Raw genomic sequence first — 19279 nt, forward strand, 5'->3', positions numbered from 1 at the left:
CTGTGGACGTTCAAACAGCTGGGAAATGTCTGAGGGGCGGCTATCAACTAACTATCAACATCAACTAATGGGAGTTTGTGATCATGCTTTTTTTTATGATGACCATCCTGTGTGATACTTTGAACATTTCATTTATCAGAAGTGGCTCAAGGTTTAAAATCTTACATATTGTCCAAATATATGAAACCATAGCACCTCTCAGTTTTTTCAATATTTAATTTTATTTCTTACACCTTTTAAGCTTTTTAGTCAACTATCCACCCTTCGGCTCGGACCTGAAATTTGTCATAATGCTAACGACATGCTAACGCTCGGATTAGAATGCAGTACAAACTGTTTGAATATGAAGGCAGTACGTTAACATGTGGTTTCAGACACAGACATTAAACTCTTGTGAGGGTCCTGGAGACTAAATTGAGGACAGTCGAGTTAGAGCAGTGGAGGGCAAACTTTTTTTTTTAGTCTAGTTACCTTACACATTACATATAAATTTTTTTTTTTAGCTTTTTGAATAAAAATGGATGAAAACAAAGTGATAGTGAAGTTAGACTGTTTTCTTTTTAAACTCGTAACTTGACTTTCACAGAAGGTGTACTCCAGGCCGAGCTATGTCGGGATATTTTTGGCAGAGAAAAATTCCCGACAGCTGCCAACTGACTGCAGCTTGACCTCTTGACGGTCAGATATGGCGTTTCCAACAATGAGGCCCGTTGAAGAGAAACTGTGATGTATCTAGACTAAATATTTGATGAGGATAAAAAAAAACAAGAAAAACACGACTAAAATATCTGTTTGGATTAAGAGAGAGAGAGGGACCACCTCTAAAGATAAGGAGACTTATGACCCTGAAGAAAAGCAGCTGTGATGGATGTGTGACACTAGGGGGCGCTGTGAGGTGAACTGAAGTTTGATCCGGCGTGAGGACGAGAAGATTTAAACATCCGCAGACAAAGCAGAAGCCCCTCCCTCATCTCTCTGCTGCTGTGTGCACTTAGTGTTCATGAAATGAGCTGGTTTCTGTTGGAGCGGGTGGATTGATGGGCGTGTGAAGCCAATGGCGTGTCTCCTTTCCCTTTAAAGCCAACACCGCTAAGCAGAGCCATGGGGGCAGGAAGAGAGAGGGGGGGGAGAGGGGGGGGGGGGGGGGGGGGGGCAGGCACTCCCCCCCCCCCCCCCCCCCACTCCCTCCCCTCCTCGTTTCCCCAAGCAGCAACAGACCAGACACATAGGAGGCGGCGAGCGACAACACCAACAGTACTATGATTGGCTCTGATGGGTCTCAATCTGCGGCAAAAAAAAAGTGGTGGCGTGATTATCGATTGCTTTTTTCTGTTTTCTCGTGCTGATCGGAGGGGGAGGGGTTTGTGATCGGAGGAAGAAGATGAGGAGGAGGAGGAGGAGATAAAAAAAATTACCGGGGACAGGAAGAGAGGTGTTCGAAACAAACAAAAATACAAAACAAATACAGTCTGATTGGCTCGAGGAGAGGGAGAATTTCAACATTTAAAATGACCAACATATAAAGAGGTGAACGGAGGGACGGGGCGAGAATATATATATATTTTTTGGACAAACATGAAAAGAAGGAAAAAAAGGAGACGATGGAAATGAAGAGGCAGAACGCCGCTCTACTGAAAAACAAGGGGGGGAAAAAATCAACACGCTAAACTAAGAAGGTAGAAGAAGAGGAGATGAGTGAATGAGAGGGAGGTGTGGGCGCTGTAGGGGGCGCTGTGGCGAGCCTGCCTCCTCTCTCCTCTCTCTGCGTCTACCTTTATAGCCTCCGGGGGGCATGGAGCTGGGTTTCGCAGGAAGGGAGGGGCCTGTACTGTTGGAGTTGTTGAATGGCGGCTGGAACGAGCTAGACAGGAAGATGCCGTCTGAAAGAGGACGGGGCTTGCGCGCAGTGGGCGGCGGCCGAGGCCTGCCGTGATTGGGCGAGGCGTTGGCCGGGAGGTCGCCGTACGACTTCCGGGTGGCCGACAGCTTGAGCTGACCTGATTGGCTGCCGCCGCCGCCACTCTCTGCTTCGTCATCTTCGTCCTCATCACCCGCGTAGGAGACGAACTTGGCGGTGTAGAGCGTGTCGGGGGAGGTGACCTGCGTTTTGAGGTAGGAGGTGTTTCTCTGTGGGGGGGGCGGGGGGGTGTTAGTAGGGTTGTGGGGGGCGGGGGGTTGGTATTCCCGGGGCAGCGGGGGCCGATACAGACCGGCCGGGTCGTCGGGCGTCAGCAGCTTTCTCTCCGCCTCGTCGTGCTGCCGGCGCCGCTCTGCCTCCAGGCGAGAGTAGTAGTCCTCCTCCTGTCTCCTCTAGGGGAGGGACAACCTGTTAGTAAGCTCCACCCTCATTGGCTCTCACCTCAGCAATGGACACTCACGTGCTAATCAGCTACGGACAGATCTGGGGAACTAGCCTACAAACTCCACGACCCGGCTTCTACTAACCACAAAACCACATCAAGACTCTTCTCCTCTAACTAGACCTGGACCTGATCTTCTAGAAACACCAGAGACAACGACCCAAACAAGCCCCGCCCTGAAAGTTCAAAAGCTTACTTAAAAAAAATAAGCGAATTCTGCACCCTCCATCTCCAACCTGACGATTATTCAACATTTCAGACGTGCATGAGGTTAACCTGCAGACATTATAGCAGCCTTTAACTCGGATCAGAACTTAAATTTCTTGGATGAAAAGGTGAGATCCGTTTGAGGAGAGTGGCAGCTTTCATGTATTCATCATGTAGGCTGCAAACTAATTTATTTCATGGTTATAAACCCAATATGAACGGCTTTTTCTGCCAGTAAACTTCAATAATCAGGAGTCAGAAGGATGCAGAAATTATTATTTATATTTAAAAAATCTTGGGAATGGGGCATCTGCAGCATAGCGGATAGTACGCACGGCCAATGTAAGGAGCCTATAGTCTTTCAAGCGGGCGGCACGGGTACGAGTCCGACCTTTGACTCCTGTCCAGCATGTCGTTCCCCACTCTCTCTCTCTCTCCCTGGTTTCCGACTTTTTCCACTAACCCACTGTCCTATCTCTAATTCTCAAATTAAGGCACACCCCAAAAAGGTAATCTAAGGAAACATTCATGTTTTGATAAGCAAGATAAGCAAATTTAAAAAGCGCTTGTTTTTTTTAAAAATCTAATTCTGTTTGACCAACTTTTGATGGAATTGCAGGACAAGCTTATCCCTGTTGAGATTACGCGACACAGCCTCAAGCAACTCTCACCTTTTTTTTAAATTTCCTTCCTTGCATCAACTTTTAGTAACTATGACGTTAAAGAAAAGGGCTTCCTGTCTGATCTGAACACTTCTTGAATTCCCCGCTTTCTTTTTGCAACTGCAGTCATGAACAGCCAATCTAACCGCTTTAACATCTCCACTAATCTGACAAGGCAGCGCACAGAAGAAGAACCTTTTCCCAACTGATCCAAAACGACCTAAAAAACTCCATCTTTGCAGCGTCCTCTGTCTTACAGTAAACCAGCCGTGCTTCCTGGACCACCCTGTCGACCACCATCTCCCCCTTCCCTCAAACACTGTGTGCATTAAAAAGTGTGTAAAAAAAGTGTGTGTCCATATGTGCCTCAGCTCTCCGTGTGTCCTCAGTTTACACTTTATGGTTTGTGGGTTGTTTTTTTTTTTTTTTGATTCAGCAGCCCACCCTGATTTCACTCTGGCATCTACACGTCAGGGAGAGATCTGTGATGTTACACATGAATCTACTCTGCAGGAATGTGTGTTTAGATTTCTGGGTTTGGAGCTCGACCAGCTGCTCGCTCGGGAGTCACATGTCCTCTCTCTTTTTTTCTTTTTTAAGGTCCGTTTCATGTGTGGCAGGCTGAATGCTGCAGAGATTGTGTATGTCCTGAAAGAGGTAGTGGTCTTTTCCCGAGCTGCTTTTTGGTGGTGAAATCGTCCCAGTGGGAAATCTGAAGAAACTGGGAGGAATTAGTGGGTGTGTTGGGTTTTGAATGAGTGGGTGGCTGGGTTTCTGAGTATGTACAGTATGGATGGCTGAGGGTGGGAATGAGGCAGGTGGGTGGGCGTTGATTTGTGTGTGTGTGTGCATGAACTGAGGATAAAAGCATGTGGGGTTTTTTTGGGGGGAGGAAACTGGGAGGGTGGGCGGCATTCCCTAAACTAAAGCGATGCTGGATGGAGATGGCGACAAAAAAAATCAAAAATATATAGGACATAAAAAAACCTCACAAAAATCATAACGGCTTCCCAGAAGAAGAAAAAAAAACTGAAAATAACTGAACTTCCTGACAAAACACCGATAACAACACGATGGGAGTCCCATGCTTGAGGTGGGTGGGAGCACAAAACATGACAACATCAACACATCACATTGGATGAGGGGGTGCACAGGATGAGGACATGCAATAGGACATCTTGACATTAAAACAGCATAAAATGAACAGTCATAAAAGTTAAATAAAAAATACATCTGCCGCAAAGACGTGGAAGTATGGCATCGCGTAGTATCACATCTTAAAGGCTTATCATTTCCTGCATTCCCTCTCTTCTCAACTTCTTATTTTCTACTTTTTTTTCCAAGAAGAAATTAAATCAAATATCTTAAATCTACTCAAACATTTCCAACACGTTTCTTTCTCTGGAGGTTTTAAACAACCGGTGGTGTGATCAGCTGTCGGCAGGCCACAGGACAAACACATCAGATTAATGGCGTCATGGTGGTGAAATCAGTGGTCACGACAGAGTGATAAAAAACACTGAAAATGTTTGACTTAACACACAAGACGGAGACGGATGGGGCAGACACCTGATCACACTTCTGGTCGTTTAAAACCTCCAACGTAACAATCAGAGTTGAATTTGAATTCTTTTAAAAAAATAGTATTGGACCATGTCGCCTCTCCGAATTATCCTAATTATCATGTAGTAGCACATGCATGTCCGACGTGTGATTATCACTGACTGAATTATCATGTAGCCTGTTTACAAGGCAGGAGGAAGTTCATATGGAGCACTTTTAAATAGCGTCTTTACATATTTGCAACTCTCGATAGATTCATTATTAAAATAAACGATTAAGGCTTTTGATTCTGCTTCAATAAAAATCTGTCTTTTAACTTTTGTTGTGGCATTAAAAAAAGAGTGCAAAGCCGTCACCTATGAGGGCGGTAAAACGCTGCACAGATTTTGGTGTGCAGCGTTAACCCTCTCCCCTCCAAAGTAAAAGTAATACATTTTATATTAGAGGTAAATTAAATGTGTTCCCTGAAGTGTTACGGTGACTGAAGGCTTATAAAAGTCAGTGTACATCGAAGAGTAAGGCTGATAGTTTTGGTCTGATATTGGTCCTATTTTGTGAGATGAAGAAGAGCTTCACCTAATTATCCAAAACGGTCCTTTAACAGATTCTACCTGACTGAATATTTTGTCTCACAAATACAATCAGTACATTTTCTAGAAGGAACATTTAAACATTGTGTGAAACATAATGATCTCCTGTCTCAGTTTTTCTCTTTATTTTAACCTCCTCAGTCATCTTTTATTTGATGATGTTATTACGGGGAATTTTTGGAGCTTTTTTGTATGGAGTAAAATTAAACACATGTAGAAGTTTATTTTGAAGATGTAGTAACTTCGAGTGGTCTGACACAGACACATTTTTGTCGTAAATGGCGACATTAGCATACTGAAATTAAAAATCTAAAACAGCCTCTTTTACTTAAAAACATTTTCCAAACGTCACTGATAAGAGTCACGGACAGACAAACCGACCTTCTCCTCGGCCTCTCGCTTGGCTCTCTCCTCCTCCCTCCACCTTCTCTCCTCCTCCTGCTTCACTCGCTCCTCCGCCTCCCGTTTACGAATCTCCTCCAGCTGCTGCTTACGTCGTCGCTCCTCGTCCTGCAACTGATCACGCAAACATGGCACACGGAGAGACAGGCACACATGCAAAAAACAAAGAAACAATTAGAACAAACACCAATCACATCGGTCACACACACACAGAGCTATGACATCACACCCACAATCAAATATCTCTGTTTAACTGCTGGAACACTAATGGACACTAACACGTTGTGTGTGTGTGTGTGTGTGTGTGTGTGTGTGTGTGTGTGTGTGTGTGTGTAAGTCGGATTCGTCTCACAGGACTGCTCCAGAGGGGCGGAGCAGAGCGCACTGCAAGCTCACAGCACAGGCAGAAACAACACACACCGCTGGACATGCAGACGACCACAACGACATGCAACAACAACAGCAACCAGAACACAGCAGGGGCAGAGGCAGCCCCTCTTTCAGCTACTTGAGGTCGATTTGAGTTTGTTTAAGTAGACGTCCTGTAAAAGCCCCGCCACCCGCCACCCCCCCCCCGCCTCTGAGCAAGAGGGGACAGGTGAATCAAGCGTACCTGAAGTAACTGTAAGCTGCTTCAACAATCACCACCCCAACACAAACCTGTGGAACATGACCACACACAGAGCAACAGACCCTTTCTCCGGGCTGGACGCTATTAAAGGGTGAGTTCAACAGATTAACAAAACAAACAGTTTTCACACTTACTATATATATATATTATCTTAGGGTACATTTTAATTTTAGGTTTGTATTTATGTAAAAAAAAATGTTTTTCATTAATTTAGTTTTTGCAACAAACAATTTTAATCTGCTCACAAATACCAGGAGTACGCTGCGTGTTTTGAAAAGTTCCACTCGATATTCTGTTATTATAAGAGTCCAGCATCAGCAGCAAGCAGCTGAACATTAACAACTTTAAAACAAAGCCATGAGAAGCTTCAGTTTTTATACGAGCAAGAGAGATGTACGGACAGTGGACCTTCTCTCTCTCTCTCTTTCTGAAGCTGATGTGATTCTGCTCTCTTGGTTTTGCTGCGTCTTATCTCTCCCCAGGAGTCGAGGGGGAACTTTTTTTTTTTTTTTTTAAACGGGAGTTTTGTTGTGTTGCACGGAGCTGTGAGGTCCTGCACTCTCTCCTGTGCATGCAGCAATTTTATGTAATAAATGAAAAATTAAATAAAAACAGGTCAGAAGTATACTTGGGCGGCCCCCCCAGGTATCGTCTATGTGTGGGAAACACTGATGTTTTTTTAATATGTGTTCATTTTTCCCACTGTCTCTAATTTTATAAACAGTTTAAGGTACAGTAAATGTTTGTTTCGCTGTATAACATATATGATTAGTATTTAATTCAAGAAATCTGTCCTGTGTCTGTGTCCAATTGTACTGTCTACCTCTTGCAAATGTTTTCCAATGTGGTTTTCATGCTACAAATGGAAATAAACTGAACTGAATTGTAAATGTCAAATGTCTCAGTGGCTCTCTGATTGGCTGATTGAAAACTGAGGCAGTCTCTCTGGTTGTGTATTTGCATGGACATGTTCTTGCCGCCATTAAACCGGATGACGGTCGGTTAGTCCATTTGTCGGCATAAAGCGAGACATTATGCAGGAGCCTCTCTCTCTTTAAGAAGATGAATAAGGGACATTTGTGAGACATGTGAGGTTGGTAGTCTCGTGAAAGATGTGAAGAGGTGTCATATAAAGGAACCTGCTGCACGCTGCTGCTGCTGCTGCTGCGTTGCGGCTCGGGCAGGACGAGGAATAAAGTGAGAAAACATGATTTTTTTTGTTGTAGTTCAACAGACCCTTTAAAAACACAGAACACAAAGAGGCTCAGCTGGTCACACACAGATGGAAGGAATGGATGGATTCATGGACACACACGACATCATGAGGCAGTATCAGAGGCTCACAGGAGTCTCATGCATGGACCCCGACCTGGACGCTTCCCCTGCGATGCAATCAGCCATGCAGGCACCCCCTCGATATTCACTCAAAACACCACTGCTCAACATAACCATACCCCCGTCACAGCTGTTGCTCTGTTAGCAGGTAAAAGTTTAGTTTTTATGATGCTTTTAGGATTCAAGAAGAGGGGTGGGCAACGCGATAGGATCTCTACTTTTGGTCAAATAACTTCTGTTTATGTTACCCAGGTAAGTCAAATTGCTAGGGTTGAATTGTTTAGATCGTCAGGATGATGATAGCCGTGTTGATATCTGTCCCACCCCCCATTCAGAAACATCATTATTTCATCGTTTGTTGGCAGCAGCTTCACTCGCTGCCCCCCAGCAGTAGTTTTGAGTGGACAAAGAGACGGACAGCTTCCCCAGCCAAACAACACCAAGCATCCCAGGACGGCCGCTCCATGACCCCGCTGACCCTTTAGCTCCGCCTCCAACTCCCAACCCCCACCCCCAAAATGAAACAACAACAGTAGTCCAAGATGGGTGGGGAGAGACAGAGAGGAAACACGGGCAGGTGTGCAGCCCAGACACACAAAAAAACAAAACAGGAAGTGATGTTAAGAGGCAGGGAAAGGAAACTGGTCATTAACAGGAAGAACATACCAAGTCTAGAACAGAGATAGCTGGGACAGCATTCTGCTGCTGAAGAAGAAGAAGAAGAAGAAGAGAGAGTGAGAGGAGGGGAGACAGGGAGGGAGGGAGGGAGGGAGGAAAAGGAAAATACCCAAAAACTGGAAAAGAAGGTGTGGAGGATTCAATACAGATTCAATAAAACTTAGTTAGCAGAAAGAGGAGGAGAGGGAGGAAAAGAGAGGAGAAACTGAGGAGTAAAATATATAAAGGAGGGAGAGGGAGTGACAAACAGTAAATTAAAAACAATGCTAAACTTTGTTTTTCTCTCCTGTGATTACTACTGGCTCTTTAAATTCTCCATAAAAACCAAATCAACAAAACCACTACCTTAAGAATAACTTCAATATAACTCCCTGTTTTCTATTTCTAGGAGAATGAAGATTTATTAATCCTGTAATGTAACTGAACAAAATCATCGGGATATAAATCTAAGGTTTGCAAAACATCTATTATGGTGCGCTTCTTTTTACCTCCGATCTCAGAGCTGGGAATGACGTCACACCCGAGTTAACAGCGTTTGAGTTGTGAGTCGGCAACAGGGGTACCTTTATTTTGTAAGCTAATACCTGACGATAACGAAACACTGCGTGAAAGTTTGTGCGCGAAAATAAACATGACTTCATGTCAACACAGAGAACCTAAAGGATACTTTCAGTGTGGTTGATTTAAATACACAAAAAGAGGAATAAGCTGCTGATAAAAAAAAAAAGCTTCAGCTTCAAAGTCACTGTTGATGCTCGTAGCAGCCATGTTGGATTTTAACTCGGACTACTGAAGGTTCTTCAGGGTTGCGCTCCTGATGACGTATCAGACCGGTAACTTGTAATTTCCGACTACCAAGATCAAATGAAATACACCATTAATTAGTAAAAATAACAAACATATTTGTTTTTTCATATTGTGACACCCGATTATAGCACCTCATTTTTCCTCATGTCTTGTTTTCAATTAAAGAACAAGCCTGGTACTAAAAGAGTTGGGATTCAAACTGGAATAAGATTTTTTCTGTGCTTTTTATAATTTAATACGAGGATTGAATGTGTTGCACAACCTCATATTCTGGTTTTGTTTTGACACAGCGTCCATCGTTCTGGAAACAGGGCTGTGACATGTCTGAGTCTTTGTGATTTTCACTACAATTCAATTTGTTTGATGGGGCGCCGGATAGCCTAGCGGTTGTGTTGCGCCCTCCACGTACAGAGGCTGAAGTCCTCTTTGCAGCGGCTGTGGGTTTGGCCCTTTGCTGCATGTCATCCCCCCCCCCCCCCTCTCTCTCCTCCAAACACTTCCTGTCTCTCTTCTGCTGTCCTCTCCAATAAAGGCAAAAATGCCTCCCCAAAGAAATCTATCTTTTGAAGTTCCTTTCAAGAACGATTTAGTAAAATAATAAAGCTATGACAAAGGTTGAAACGCTATATTAATCTAACTCTAGAGCGAATAAACCTGACATTAAAATGATCACGTTCTCATCGTTAAGTGTTCTGTAAACTGAATTTCTTGCAGCCAGAAAGAATTTCATAACAGCAGAAAATGAAATACAAGAGATCAGTTTAAAATGTCTTCATTACAGAAATAAAGAGAGAGAAACCAAACAAACCAGTCGACATGAAGAGGTTAATAATCACACACTCAGCCACACCCTCACAGTCTCAACACGATCCAGGACCGCCACCGTTGAAGCCGACCACATCCAACACCCAGCTGCTTCCATCTGCAGCTGCATCCACTCCAAACACCACATCCAGTTATTGTTTTACACATTCACCACAGCCTGTCACACTGAACTCAGCGCACAGAAGAACGCTGCAATTCAAACCTAAGGACCAATTTTCAGGAATCCAGAGAGATTCGTCTGGAACACTTTGGAGACTTCACAGAAATTTTAGCGCCAGAACTGTGGTTTAGAGAGGTATTAACTCGAGTCTAGACCGCAAAAGTATCAGACACTTTCTTTATTTTTGACACTACAGGCCGACTCTACCCTCCGCTTTGTCTCACAGGTGACCTAAAGAGTTTATTCACACTTAAAACTTTAGTTTTTAGGGGGGGGGGGGGGGTATATTCCCAGTAAAAAGGCACAGACTACGATCTCTTTGGTTGCATTTGTTTTGTGTCTCACATCAGGGAATGCATGTAAGACACTCACACATGCTCCTCAGAGAACCGGGGTTATGCAGGTAACCTAAAGTTATCTACATTTTATGAGCTAGGCTATTTGTGACCTAAAGCTGTAGGCTCATTTTTTTTTTTAAACTTGAATTCTTTCTATTTAGATTTAATCAGAAATAGTCAGAAAACTTTCAGAGGAAAGTATGAATGACTTCAGTTTACCTCTTCTGCATCAGTGTTGACATTGAAACAGATCAGGAGTATTTATCACACCTGTCAAGTAAAAGCTGTGCACCAAGAAGAAAGTGAAGCTGATTCTTTGTAATTAGGTAACTAGACTTAAAAAGTTTGGACAGACCTTTAAAAACTGAGTGAAAATGACGCTACAGAAGCTGCGATCATGACACTCCGGATAACTACAGAGTCTTTTTTTGAAGATAGTCTAAGTTACTACCACATCCGTTTCTGAGTGTTTGCGTCTCTAATAAACACAGTTATAATCAGATTCTACCTTTGCATTGTGAAGATTAAATAAAGGGAATAATCAAGTCATCAGTGACTGTTCAGGATGCAGAGAATCCCGTTGAAATGAGACCACCGACACTTCGTCCATGACTCATTCTTTGCTGTGCAAGGCGGCACATTTGCTGCATTTACATTATATGGAAAGATCTGTCAGATACATGTTTTGACAACAAACAAAATCTAACTTTCAGCTTGTTGTTGCATCCTATCACAGCGGAACAAACCTGCATGTTCGAACACACCTGTGGCCTTTTAAGTCAGATGTATCCATATGATGTGAATGCAGCATCAATAGCATCCCCAGCCTGCCTACCTGCCCCCCAAAACCCCTCCCCTCCATCCCTCCAGCCAATCAGATTTAAGCAGCTCAGCATGGCAAAGCGATGACAGAAGCATGTTGCAGATGCACATTGCAGGACATTCATAGTGGGAGCGCTGCCATGGAGGAATTCATTCCCCCCCCTCCAGCATCTCAGAGCCTACAACACGCCTTCTTGACAACAGATTTATTTCAAAGCTGTCACTTGTTGCCATTAAAACCCGATAAAAGTCAGATGTTTAATTTCCTTTCTAGTCCCGTCACCACACCACATTCTCACCCTGGCTCTCTTCTCGGCCTCCAGCCTCTGCATGATCATCATGGTGTCCACGTCCTCCTCATCTTCGTCCTCCTCATCCTCGTCGCTCTGCTTGGACTCCTGGAGTCGTTTCTGGAACTGCCACTCCAGCATCAGCTTCCTGAGGCGGTCGCTTTCCTCTGCCGTTCGCTCCGGCTTTGCCTGAAAACAAACAAACAAAAAAAAAAAAAAGTAGGTTAAACTGAAGACACTTCTTTTGGATGTCTGAGTCTGCATGTCATCAATCCACACTGTGTTGACCCTCTTAGACTTAGGCCAGGTCTCTTAGACTTTTATGCAGTCAGACTTCTTTTTGCAACCAGTTGAGCTGCCCTCTGCTGGCCATTAAAAAAAATGCAGGTGTGTAAAAAACTTTTCCAACCAGCAGACATTTTCCACTTTCTTTATAAAGTCTGTGGTTATAATCTTTAAAATCCGTCTGTATGGAGTTTTAATGGTTCTTACCTGGAGATCCTGGATCTCTTTGTCCAGCAGGTCGACGATGTGAAGCTGCTGCTGTTTCTCGGCCTTCTCTCGGGCGTCTCGCTTCCAGGGGTCTGGGGACAAACTGTCGCTGGACAGCTCCTCCTTACTGATGGTGATGTACTGCAGGTCCCGCCTCTCGATGGTGCGCGGCTGCTGCTGCGGTAACAGCTCCCTGATCACTGTGTCCATACCTTAGAGGAAATCAAATCATATGCATTATTTTAATACTGGAAAAGTAACCACTTTAACATTAAAGAGAAGGCATTTAGAAGTTACCAGGAGGGTGGTTGGCACCGGCAGGCGGTGGGACAGCTGAGCGCGGCAGGCTGGCCAGCTTCTCCGGTCTGGGTGGGGGAGGCTGGGGCTGAGGCTGAGGGGGGATGTAGGGCTGGGGTGGGACCACGGAGGGCAGAGGGGGCTGGTGGTGAGGAGGGGGCATGGCTCCTCCGTTGTTGTGAGGTTGGACGGGCATGACAGGGTTGGCCCGGATCTGGCCCAGCTTCCTCTCCTGCTCTCTCCTCTTCCTCTCCCTGTGAAATCATCAAGAAAAAAAAAGTCTATAACTCCTGAATAATCCTAAAAAACAAGAACGTTATGTTCTAACATTATATGTTTTGTATTTGTAGTTATTTTAAATGTAACAAAAAGCAACATTTTCCCAAACCCACCTCTCCTCCTCCAGCCGAGCTTTCTCCTTCTCATACCAGCGTTGCTGCTCCTCTCGTTTCTTGCGGTCAGCGGCCTGCTGGGCGGCTACTGCGTTGACTGCAGCAGGAGGCGGGGGGAGTGGCAGGTCGGGTTGGGGGTCGTAGGGGTCGAAGGTTTCGGGGTAAGTGGCAGGTGGCGGTGGAGGAGGAGGGGGCAGGTCAGAGCGGGACGGCTGCTGGCCCGGATGCGGCTGCACTGCATGAGGGGCGTTGGGCGTCTTCCATCGGCCCGGCCCGGTCTTCTGGTTCTGAGTCTTGTTGGAGGAGGAGGACGAGGCGGAGAAGTTGAGGTGCTCCTGGCTGGACGTGGAGGACTCCAACGAGGAGGAGACCTGCGGCTGAGGCGCCCAGTGGTCAGGACCGCCCACACCTGCAGACACAAAGAGAGAAGCATTCATCACACTACGCTGTGAGATCATCTTGAAATCAGGTGCAACAGTCGTCCTCTCTCTGATTCTTGTTTCCTGTTTCCTATCGTTTTTACCTCCTGGCAGGCCCCTCTGGTAGTCCATGTCTCTGTGTTGGTAGTCCATGTCTCGGTGCTGGTACTCCTGCTGATAGTGCTGCTGCATGCGCTCGTCTGGCCTCATACCTCCTGGCGGTGGGTACAAGTCTTCCTGTGAGTGGTTAACTCGCTGCAAAAAAATAAAAAAAAGTAAAAAATTTAAGAGTGAAGAAGGAACACAAAGAGGAGGAACAACAGGAGGATGAGGGAGCAGAGTATTAAAGACGTTTTAAGAGTTTTGGACAGGTATAAAAGTTAGCTTTTTCCAAAAAATAAAAGCTTTTATTGTCATTGTATAAATCAACTTTATGGTGAAGCATCTCCCCGAGCAGAGCAGAATAACACAAATAGATAAAAACAGTATAATTATAAATCAAAATAAAACAATATTACTAGATAAAAACAGGATTCACAAGGTAAAAAGTAAACACAGACACAAAAACAAAATAATCAAATATTCCCTGACTTATCAAACTTCATTTTTATGTTCACGGCAATTTCTGTGAATGTCCAGAGAAATATAACTAAAAATCAACCAAAGAAGTAAAAAAGAAAAAGACTACAACTGTGTTAAATATCCTGATTCCTCCCCTGACTACTTCAGAGAGGTAACTTACAGATTTACAGAAAGTTTGACGATGCTATTTGAACTACCTGCATGCTGTTGTGGATGTTGTCGACCACAGGGAGGCGTTCTCTGTCCTCCATGCCCTGCCAGTGCTGCGGAGGCCCCTGGCCGGGACCCACCACCCGATCTGTGCTCTTGGAGGCCGGGATGGTGAAGTACTCCCTGGGGTAGGTCTGGGTGGGGATGGGGTAAGCCTCCGGGCGGGGAGGGGAGGGCTCGTCCTGATAAATGAAAAACAGAAATTACTTCATGAAAAGAAAATATTCGGGACACTAAAGGAGAGGAGCAGTACATGAAAAATGATTCTCATGTCTGTGTTAAATACTGTCTGCTCGGCTGTCTCGCCTGCTGCCACATTCCTCATAAAGACGCCACTTTCATCGGTCTTTTGGGAACTTACGTCTGCACACAGGTTGCCGGTGGAGACAGAGGTGATCTTCGTGCCGGGTCCTCCGGGGTAAACAGCTTTGCTCGCAGGACTCTGACCCTGATCTGAAGACGGGACAGGAAAGTGAGATTTAAATGCACTCACATGGATGTTTACGGTGAAGAAAAAGCGCTCTCTCTAATAAAGATACAAGTTACGAGATGACTTCATGTTCATTAAGTATCTGAGTGTGCGGGAGGGCTTACTGGCTACGTTGGGGCTGGAGCGGTGGTCGGCTCGGTTCTTGAGGAGTCGGTCTTCTCCGCTCATCTTCTTTGGTTCGGGGTAACAGTCCCAGCCGGCCTGCGGACTCTCCGGAGAGCCGTTCTGCACCGAGTTGTTGTACAACTCGAATCCCTCGCTCTTTGGTCGCAGCTTTCCGTTTTTGTCACGCCCTCTGTCTGACGCTGGAGAGAGAGAGAGAAAAAAGAGACGACGTCAGAAAAGGAAGGAAGGAGATACAATGGACGTTTCACAATAAAGGAGAAGTACAACATGTCTTTTATTCAAAGGTTCTTGCACTGGTTCTTCAGGGATATCACCTCTTTATTCTTAGACTTCATGAATGCATTTTGCATTTGGCTATGCTGCAACAACTTTGCAAATCATATGAAGTATTTTCTGTTGTTGAGGCTTCCATTAAATTTCCAATTCATGGGGTGCTGGTAGCCTTGTAGTTAGAGTGCACGCCCCATGTACTGTATGGAGGCTATAGTCCTGCCTGAGTTCAAATCCGACCTCGGCTCCTTTCACACATTCAGTCATTCCCCACCCTCTTTCTCTCTCCCTGATTTCTGACTCAACAACCAGTTTGTCACATTATGATTTGGAAGCATTTTAGCTGGATATTTATGATTTTAAACACAACATGATTAAACCCTTTTATGGCTTAATCAACAAATAATTTCACGCTTCTGAGGAAAACAAAATATACATCTGTTTCATCTTTCTTTTCACGGCAACTCTGCATCGAGAGGTGAGGGGATAAATACTTTTAAGAGCAACTGCGAGAGAAAAACTGTATTTTTAGAAGATGCTTCACAAATCTTTAGGCATTTAAAACGTTATTTTCTTTCCCAATATTCTCTGTCTGCCTACTCCGACTCCTCAGTCTGTGAGAAACCACACTCCCATGTCCAGTTTCCCAGCATTAACTTTTCTGAAAAAAAAAAAAAAAAAAAAAAAAAAAAAAAAAAAAAAGACCAGCGTCCTTCACTTCCAGAACAGAGACAGAGGAATCTAACCACGACGTAAACACTCTGCGGTCGAGAGAATTTAGTAGAAACACCCCGTTAGCGTCATCCTGGACCACAGAGCGGCCCGGCCAGAAGACTTCCTTAATGAATCTAAGGTCACATTCCTGCAGACAAAGAGCAGCACTCAGCCAGACAGCCCAGTAAACTCTACACCATGCATGTGTGTGTGTGTGTATGTGTGTGTGTGTGTGTGTGTGTGTGTGTGTGCGCGCATGTGTATGTCTGGACACACACACACACATATCAGGCCGTTGCCACAAACACTCATTATTTCCTTCAGTCTGTTCGCCGGCTTTTAAACTGAAGACAACAAGAACACTGTCTGCTTCTCCTCTTTCATTCATGAAACACTAAATTACTGTCAGAAACGTACAAAAGTCCATTTATTACAGATATTGAAGAAAAACCCTGCAGCACGAGCCTGGTTCTGCTCGAGAGTCGAGTTTTTTGCCTCTTAAATGATGAATTGAAGCTTCAAAATAAAAGACTGATTGATTAACTTCTATGCATTGTTCTGTGCAATCTATCTGCTCTCCTGTCGTTGCTTTTTGTGCAGCTGCCAAATGAACAACACGTAAATTAGCCTCAAGCTAACTCTGGTGCTACTACTGTCAGTGTGTGATGTCCATGCAACAAAAAAGAGTGAAATAAAAATCACATTATTCAGTGAAAGATGACCTTCAGCCCTCCTATAGAACTTCCTCTGTGCTGAATTTAATTGGACCTTCATCTCTCATTAGTGATTTCATTAAATTAAAAATAAATGATGCACACAAAGCTAACAACAATGAGAGCGTACTTTCTGTAATGTCATGATTTATCTTTTTTTAACCAGTCAATGAAACGAGTGTAAGGATGAAGTAAAAAAAACATATCCACTACTCCCCTCCTTTTTTCTTTTAAGCTTTATAAATTAACTCAAGATAACTTCAAAATAAAGTCAAAGAACGCAGATAACAAGCTGCACAACACAGAGAAAATGACACAAATGGAAGAATTTGATAAATTATTTGGAAAGATTTTCTGCGCTTTAAGGTTTCCAAAAACAGAAGAAATCCCAGAGTCATCGAGAGCACAAGTGGATAAATCTGAATCAACTGTTTTGTCCAACCAGAAGTCCAAAAGTGAAGATATTCCACTTCAAATCATCATGAAAAAAGAGAAGATCAGCAAATCTACACTGTGCAGAAGCTGAAATGTTTGCAGCCGATCCATTGTTTCATGATTCATTTCTAAAGACAATACATTGCATAATTTGCATGTTTATAAAAGTGCCAGAGTTAGTTCGCTTTCTAACTTAAAAATGCATTTCTCTGTACAGATTTTTACATTAAAATCACTGATCTGATTATTCTACAACATATTTAAGTCTTTCAAATGATCACAGAGCACCATGCACATAAAAATACACACACAGATCTTTAAGACCAAAAAGAGAAGAAAAGGCAAATTAGTAATAATGAAAAAAAAAAAATCACATTTAGTACATTTACTGTGTCTGTTTGTAAATTAATTCCACCTAATGTTCACTGACGAGCCTCATTAGGGACTCAGGGTAACCCTCATATGAAAGTTAACTTGTGCTCACCTCTCTGCATCAGGGGGCTGGGCTGGTTGAGGAGTGTGGCCAGGCCGTGGTAAATGGCTCCCTGCTTGGCGACCTCCAGAGTCACGACTGATCCCGTCCTCGTCATGAGCTCGGCCGCCCTGAAAACACAGAGAGGGAGAGAGGGAGAGAGAGAGAGAGAGAGAGATAGAGAGAGAGATAGAGAGAGAGAGAGCGAGACTCAACGAGACTTCAAAGGATCTGACACAGTTCTGCTAATCTCGGTGGTGGAGGCATTAAATTAATATAATACACATTAATATTTAAAGTCTCCTGTTTCTCTGCACTGAGCTATTTAAAGCTCCATCTTTAAATCATCAGCATGTGGCACGAGTTCATCTGAAGGCCTCTATAAACTGTGATAGTACTCTGCTGAAGCTGAACCAGATAATACACACACAGAGCAGATTTTAAGAAAACTTTCAGATTGGTAGTTTCAGACGAAAAAAAAAAAAAGAATCCTGAAAATAAATTAATTTATTGAAGCCTGATTAAGTCTGTCTCCTCCGTTCACTTCATTATAGATCTGCGTTTAATCGATTAAAGGAATGCATGCCACTGAATTGTGTAGAAGATGTTTGGAGGAAGATGGACGGTTGCTATGATACCGGAATTCAAATTTAGATATGAAGATTAAAAATCCAACAACATCAAATGGATGTTTCGATAACACAGCTCCCAGTATTTAGTCATTTCTTGTCAGCAAACTCCTGCACGCTGTCTAAAATGCAAAGATACACTGGTGATGTTTTAGTACGTTAACGTGCCATTCATTTGTCAGGATCTAAAAGACAATTTCAACCAAAATCTTAAAAAGTAGATCTGGAGGAAATGACCAACCCTGCCTTTAAGATATGGAAAATGAGAGCATTCCTGTCCCTCCTTTTAGTCATGATGGGGGGAAGTCCAGTTGTTGAGCAGTGTTCAGACTTATTAAAGTAACTACACAGACTTCTGATGAGGTTGGGTGCTGGTATACTTTTTCATCATTTAATAACTTTTCATCGTCAACTATAGTTTCTCTCTCTCTGCATCCAAACATGAAGGTGGAATAAACTAGACGGCTTTTATTTACAACCAGAGGAGGCAGGGATTATCTCCGTCACTGCCAGAGAATCACTTCACTCTAATTTGGTTCAATCCTGCTGTGTCACACACACACACACACACACACACACACACACACACACACACACACACACACACACACACACACACACACACACACACACACACACACACACACACACACACACACACACACACACACACACACACACACACACACACACACACACACACACACACACACACACACACACACACACACACACACACACACACACACACACACACACACACACACACACACACACACACACACACACACACACACACACACACACACACACACACACACACACACACACACACGTTATTTTCTCTAACAGCCACATGTGCAGAGCTTTCACCAAATCCTATAAATAGCTGAAGGGCAGATCACACACAGTAATGAGCCGTGTGTGTTGGATTGGATGGAACTCGGGGAATGCAAAGACAAAAGTTGATGTGGAGCAGAGAGCAGATTTTAAACTAGACGTTTGAAATATATCACAGAAATTTGAGTTTATATGAAAACCTAAAGGGCTGCAAATCGCTGAAGGAGGAGGAGACGAGAATACGGCAGGAGGATACCTAACTATCTGATAAGTTCTTGTGAAACGAGTTTAGCGGCGACATCAAGCCCGAGCATGCTGACAGAGAGGAATGAGTGGATTAATCTGAGCAGGGCGTTAGCCACCGAGCACCACACTGCTGTTTCCAAAAACACAAACACACCATCTCTTTTTTCCCCTGCTCGCGTTGTGTGTGTCAGACATGTTGGAAGTTTTTTTTTTTTTTTTTTTTTACGAGGGAAATTGAGATGCGGTTGCCTCAGTGAAAGAACCTCAAGATGTCTCAACCCG

General features: G+C 43.9%; 1 protein-coding gene across 17 annotated transcripts in view; it reads right to left on the bottom strand.

The window, feature by feature from the left end:
• The window catches only part of afdna (afadin, adherens junction formation factor a), a 109906-nt gene that overhangs the window by 4539 nt on the left and 86088 nt on the right, over window positions 1-19279 (bottom strand). For 6 of the 17 annotated variants that reach the window (XM_061051597.1, XM_061051594.1, XM_061051596.1 and 3 more), the window contains 12 exons: window positions 17295-17413; window positions 14657-14857; window positions 14424-14515; window positions 14050-14244; window positions 13375-13525; window positions 12852-13260; window positions 12460-12713; window positions 12163-12374; window positions 11680-11859; window positions 8417-8455; window positions 5764-5898; window positions 1773-2310 (listed from right to left, as the gene is read on the bottom strand). In XM_061051597.1, coding sequence (XP_060907580.1) covers window positions 1773-2310; window positions 5764-5898; window positions 8417-8455; window positions 11680-11859; window positions 12163-12374; window positions 12460-12713; window positions 12852-13260; window positions 13375-13525; window positions 14050-14244; window positions 14424-14515; window positions 14657-14857; window positions 17295-17413 — 2525 coding nt within the window. The remainder of the gene's footprint in view (window positions 1-1772; window positions 2311-5763; window positions 5899-8416; window positions 8456-11679; window positions 11860-12162; window positions 12375-12459; window positions 12714-12851; window positions 13261-13374; window positions 13526-14049; window positions 14245-14423; window positions 14516-14656; window positions 14858-17294; window positions 17414-19279) is intronic. The other 11 variants (XM_061051609.1, XM_061051607.1, XM_061051605.1 and 8 more) reach the window with 5 other exon arrangements.

This window comes from Labrus mixtus, chromosome 12, assembly GCF_963584025.1.
Source record: "Labrus mixtus chromosome 12, fLabMix1.1, whole genome shotgun sequence".
Lineage (NCBI taxonomy): Eukaryota > Metazoa > Chordata > Actinopteri > Labriformes > Labridae > Labrus > Labrus mixtus.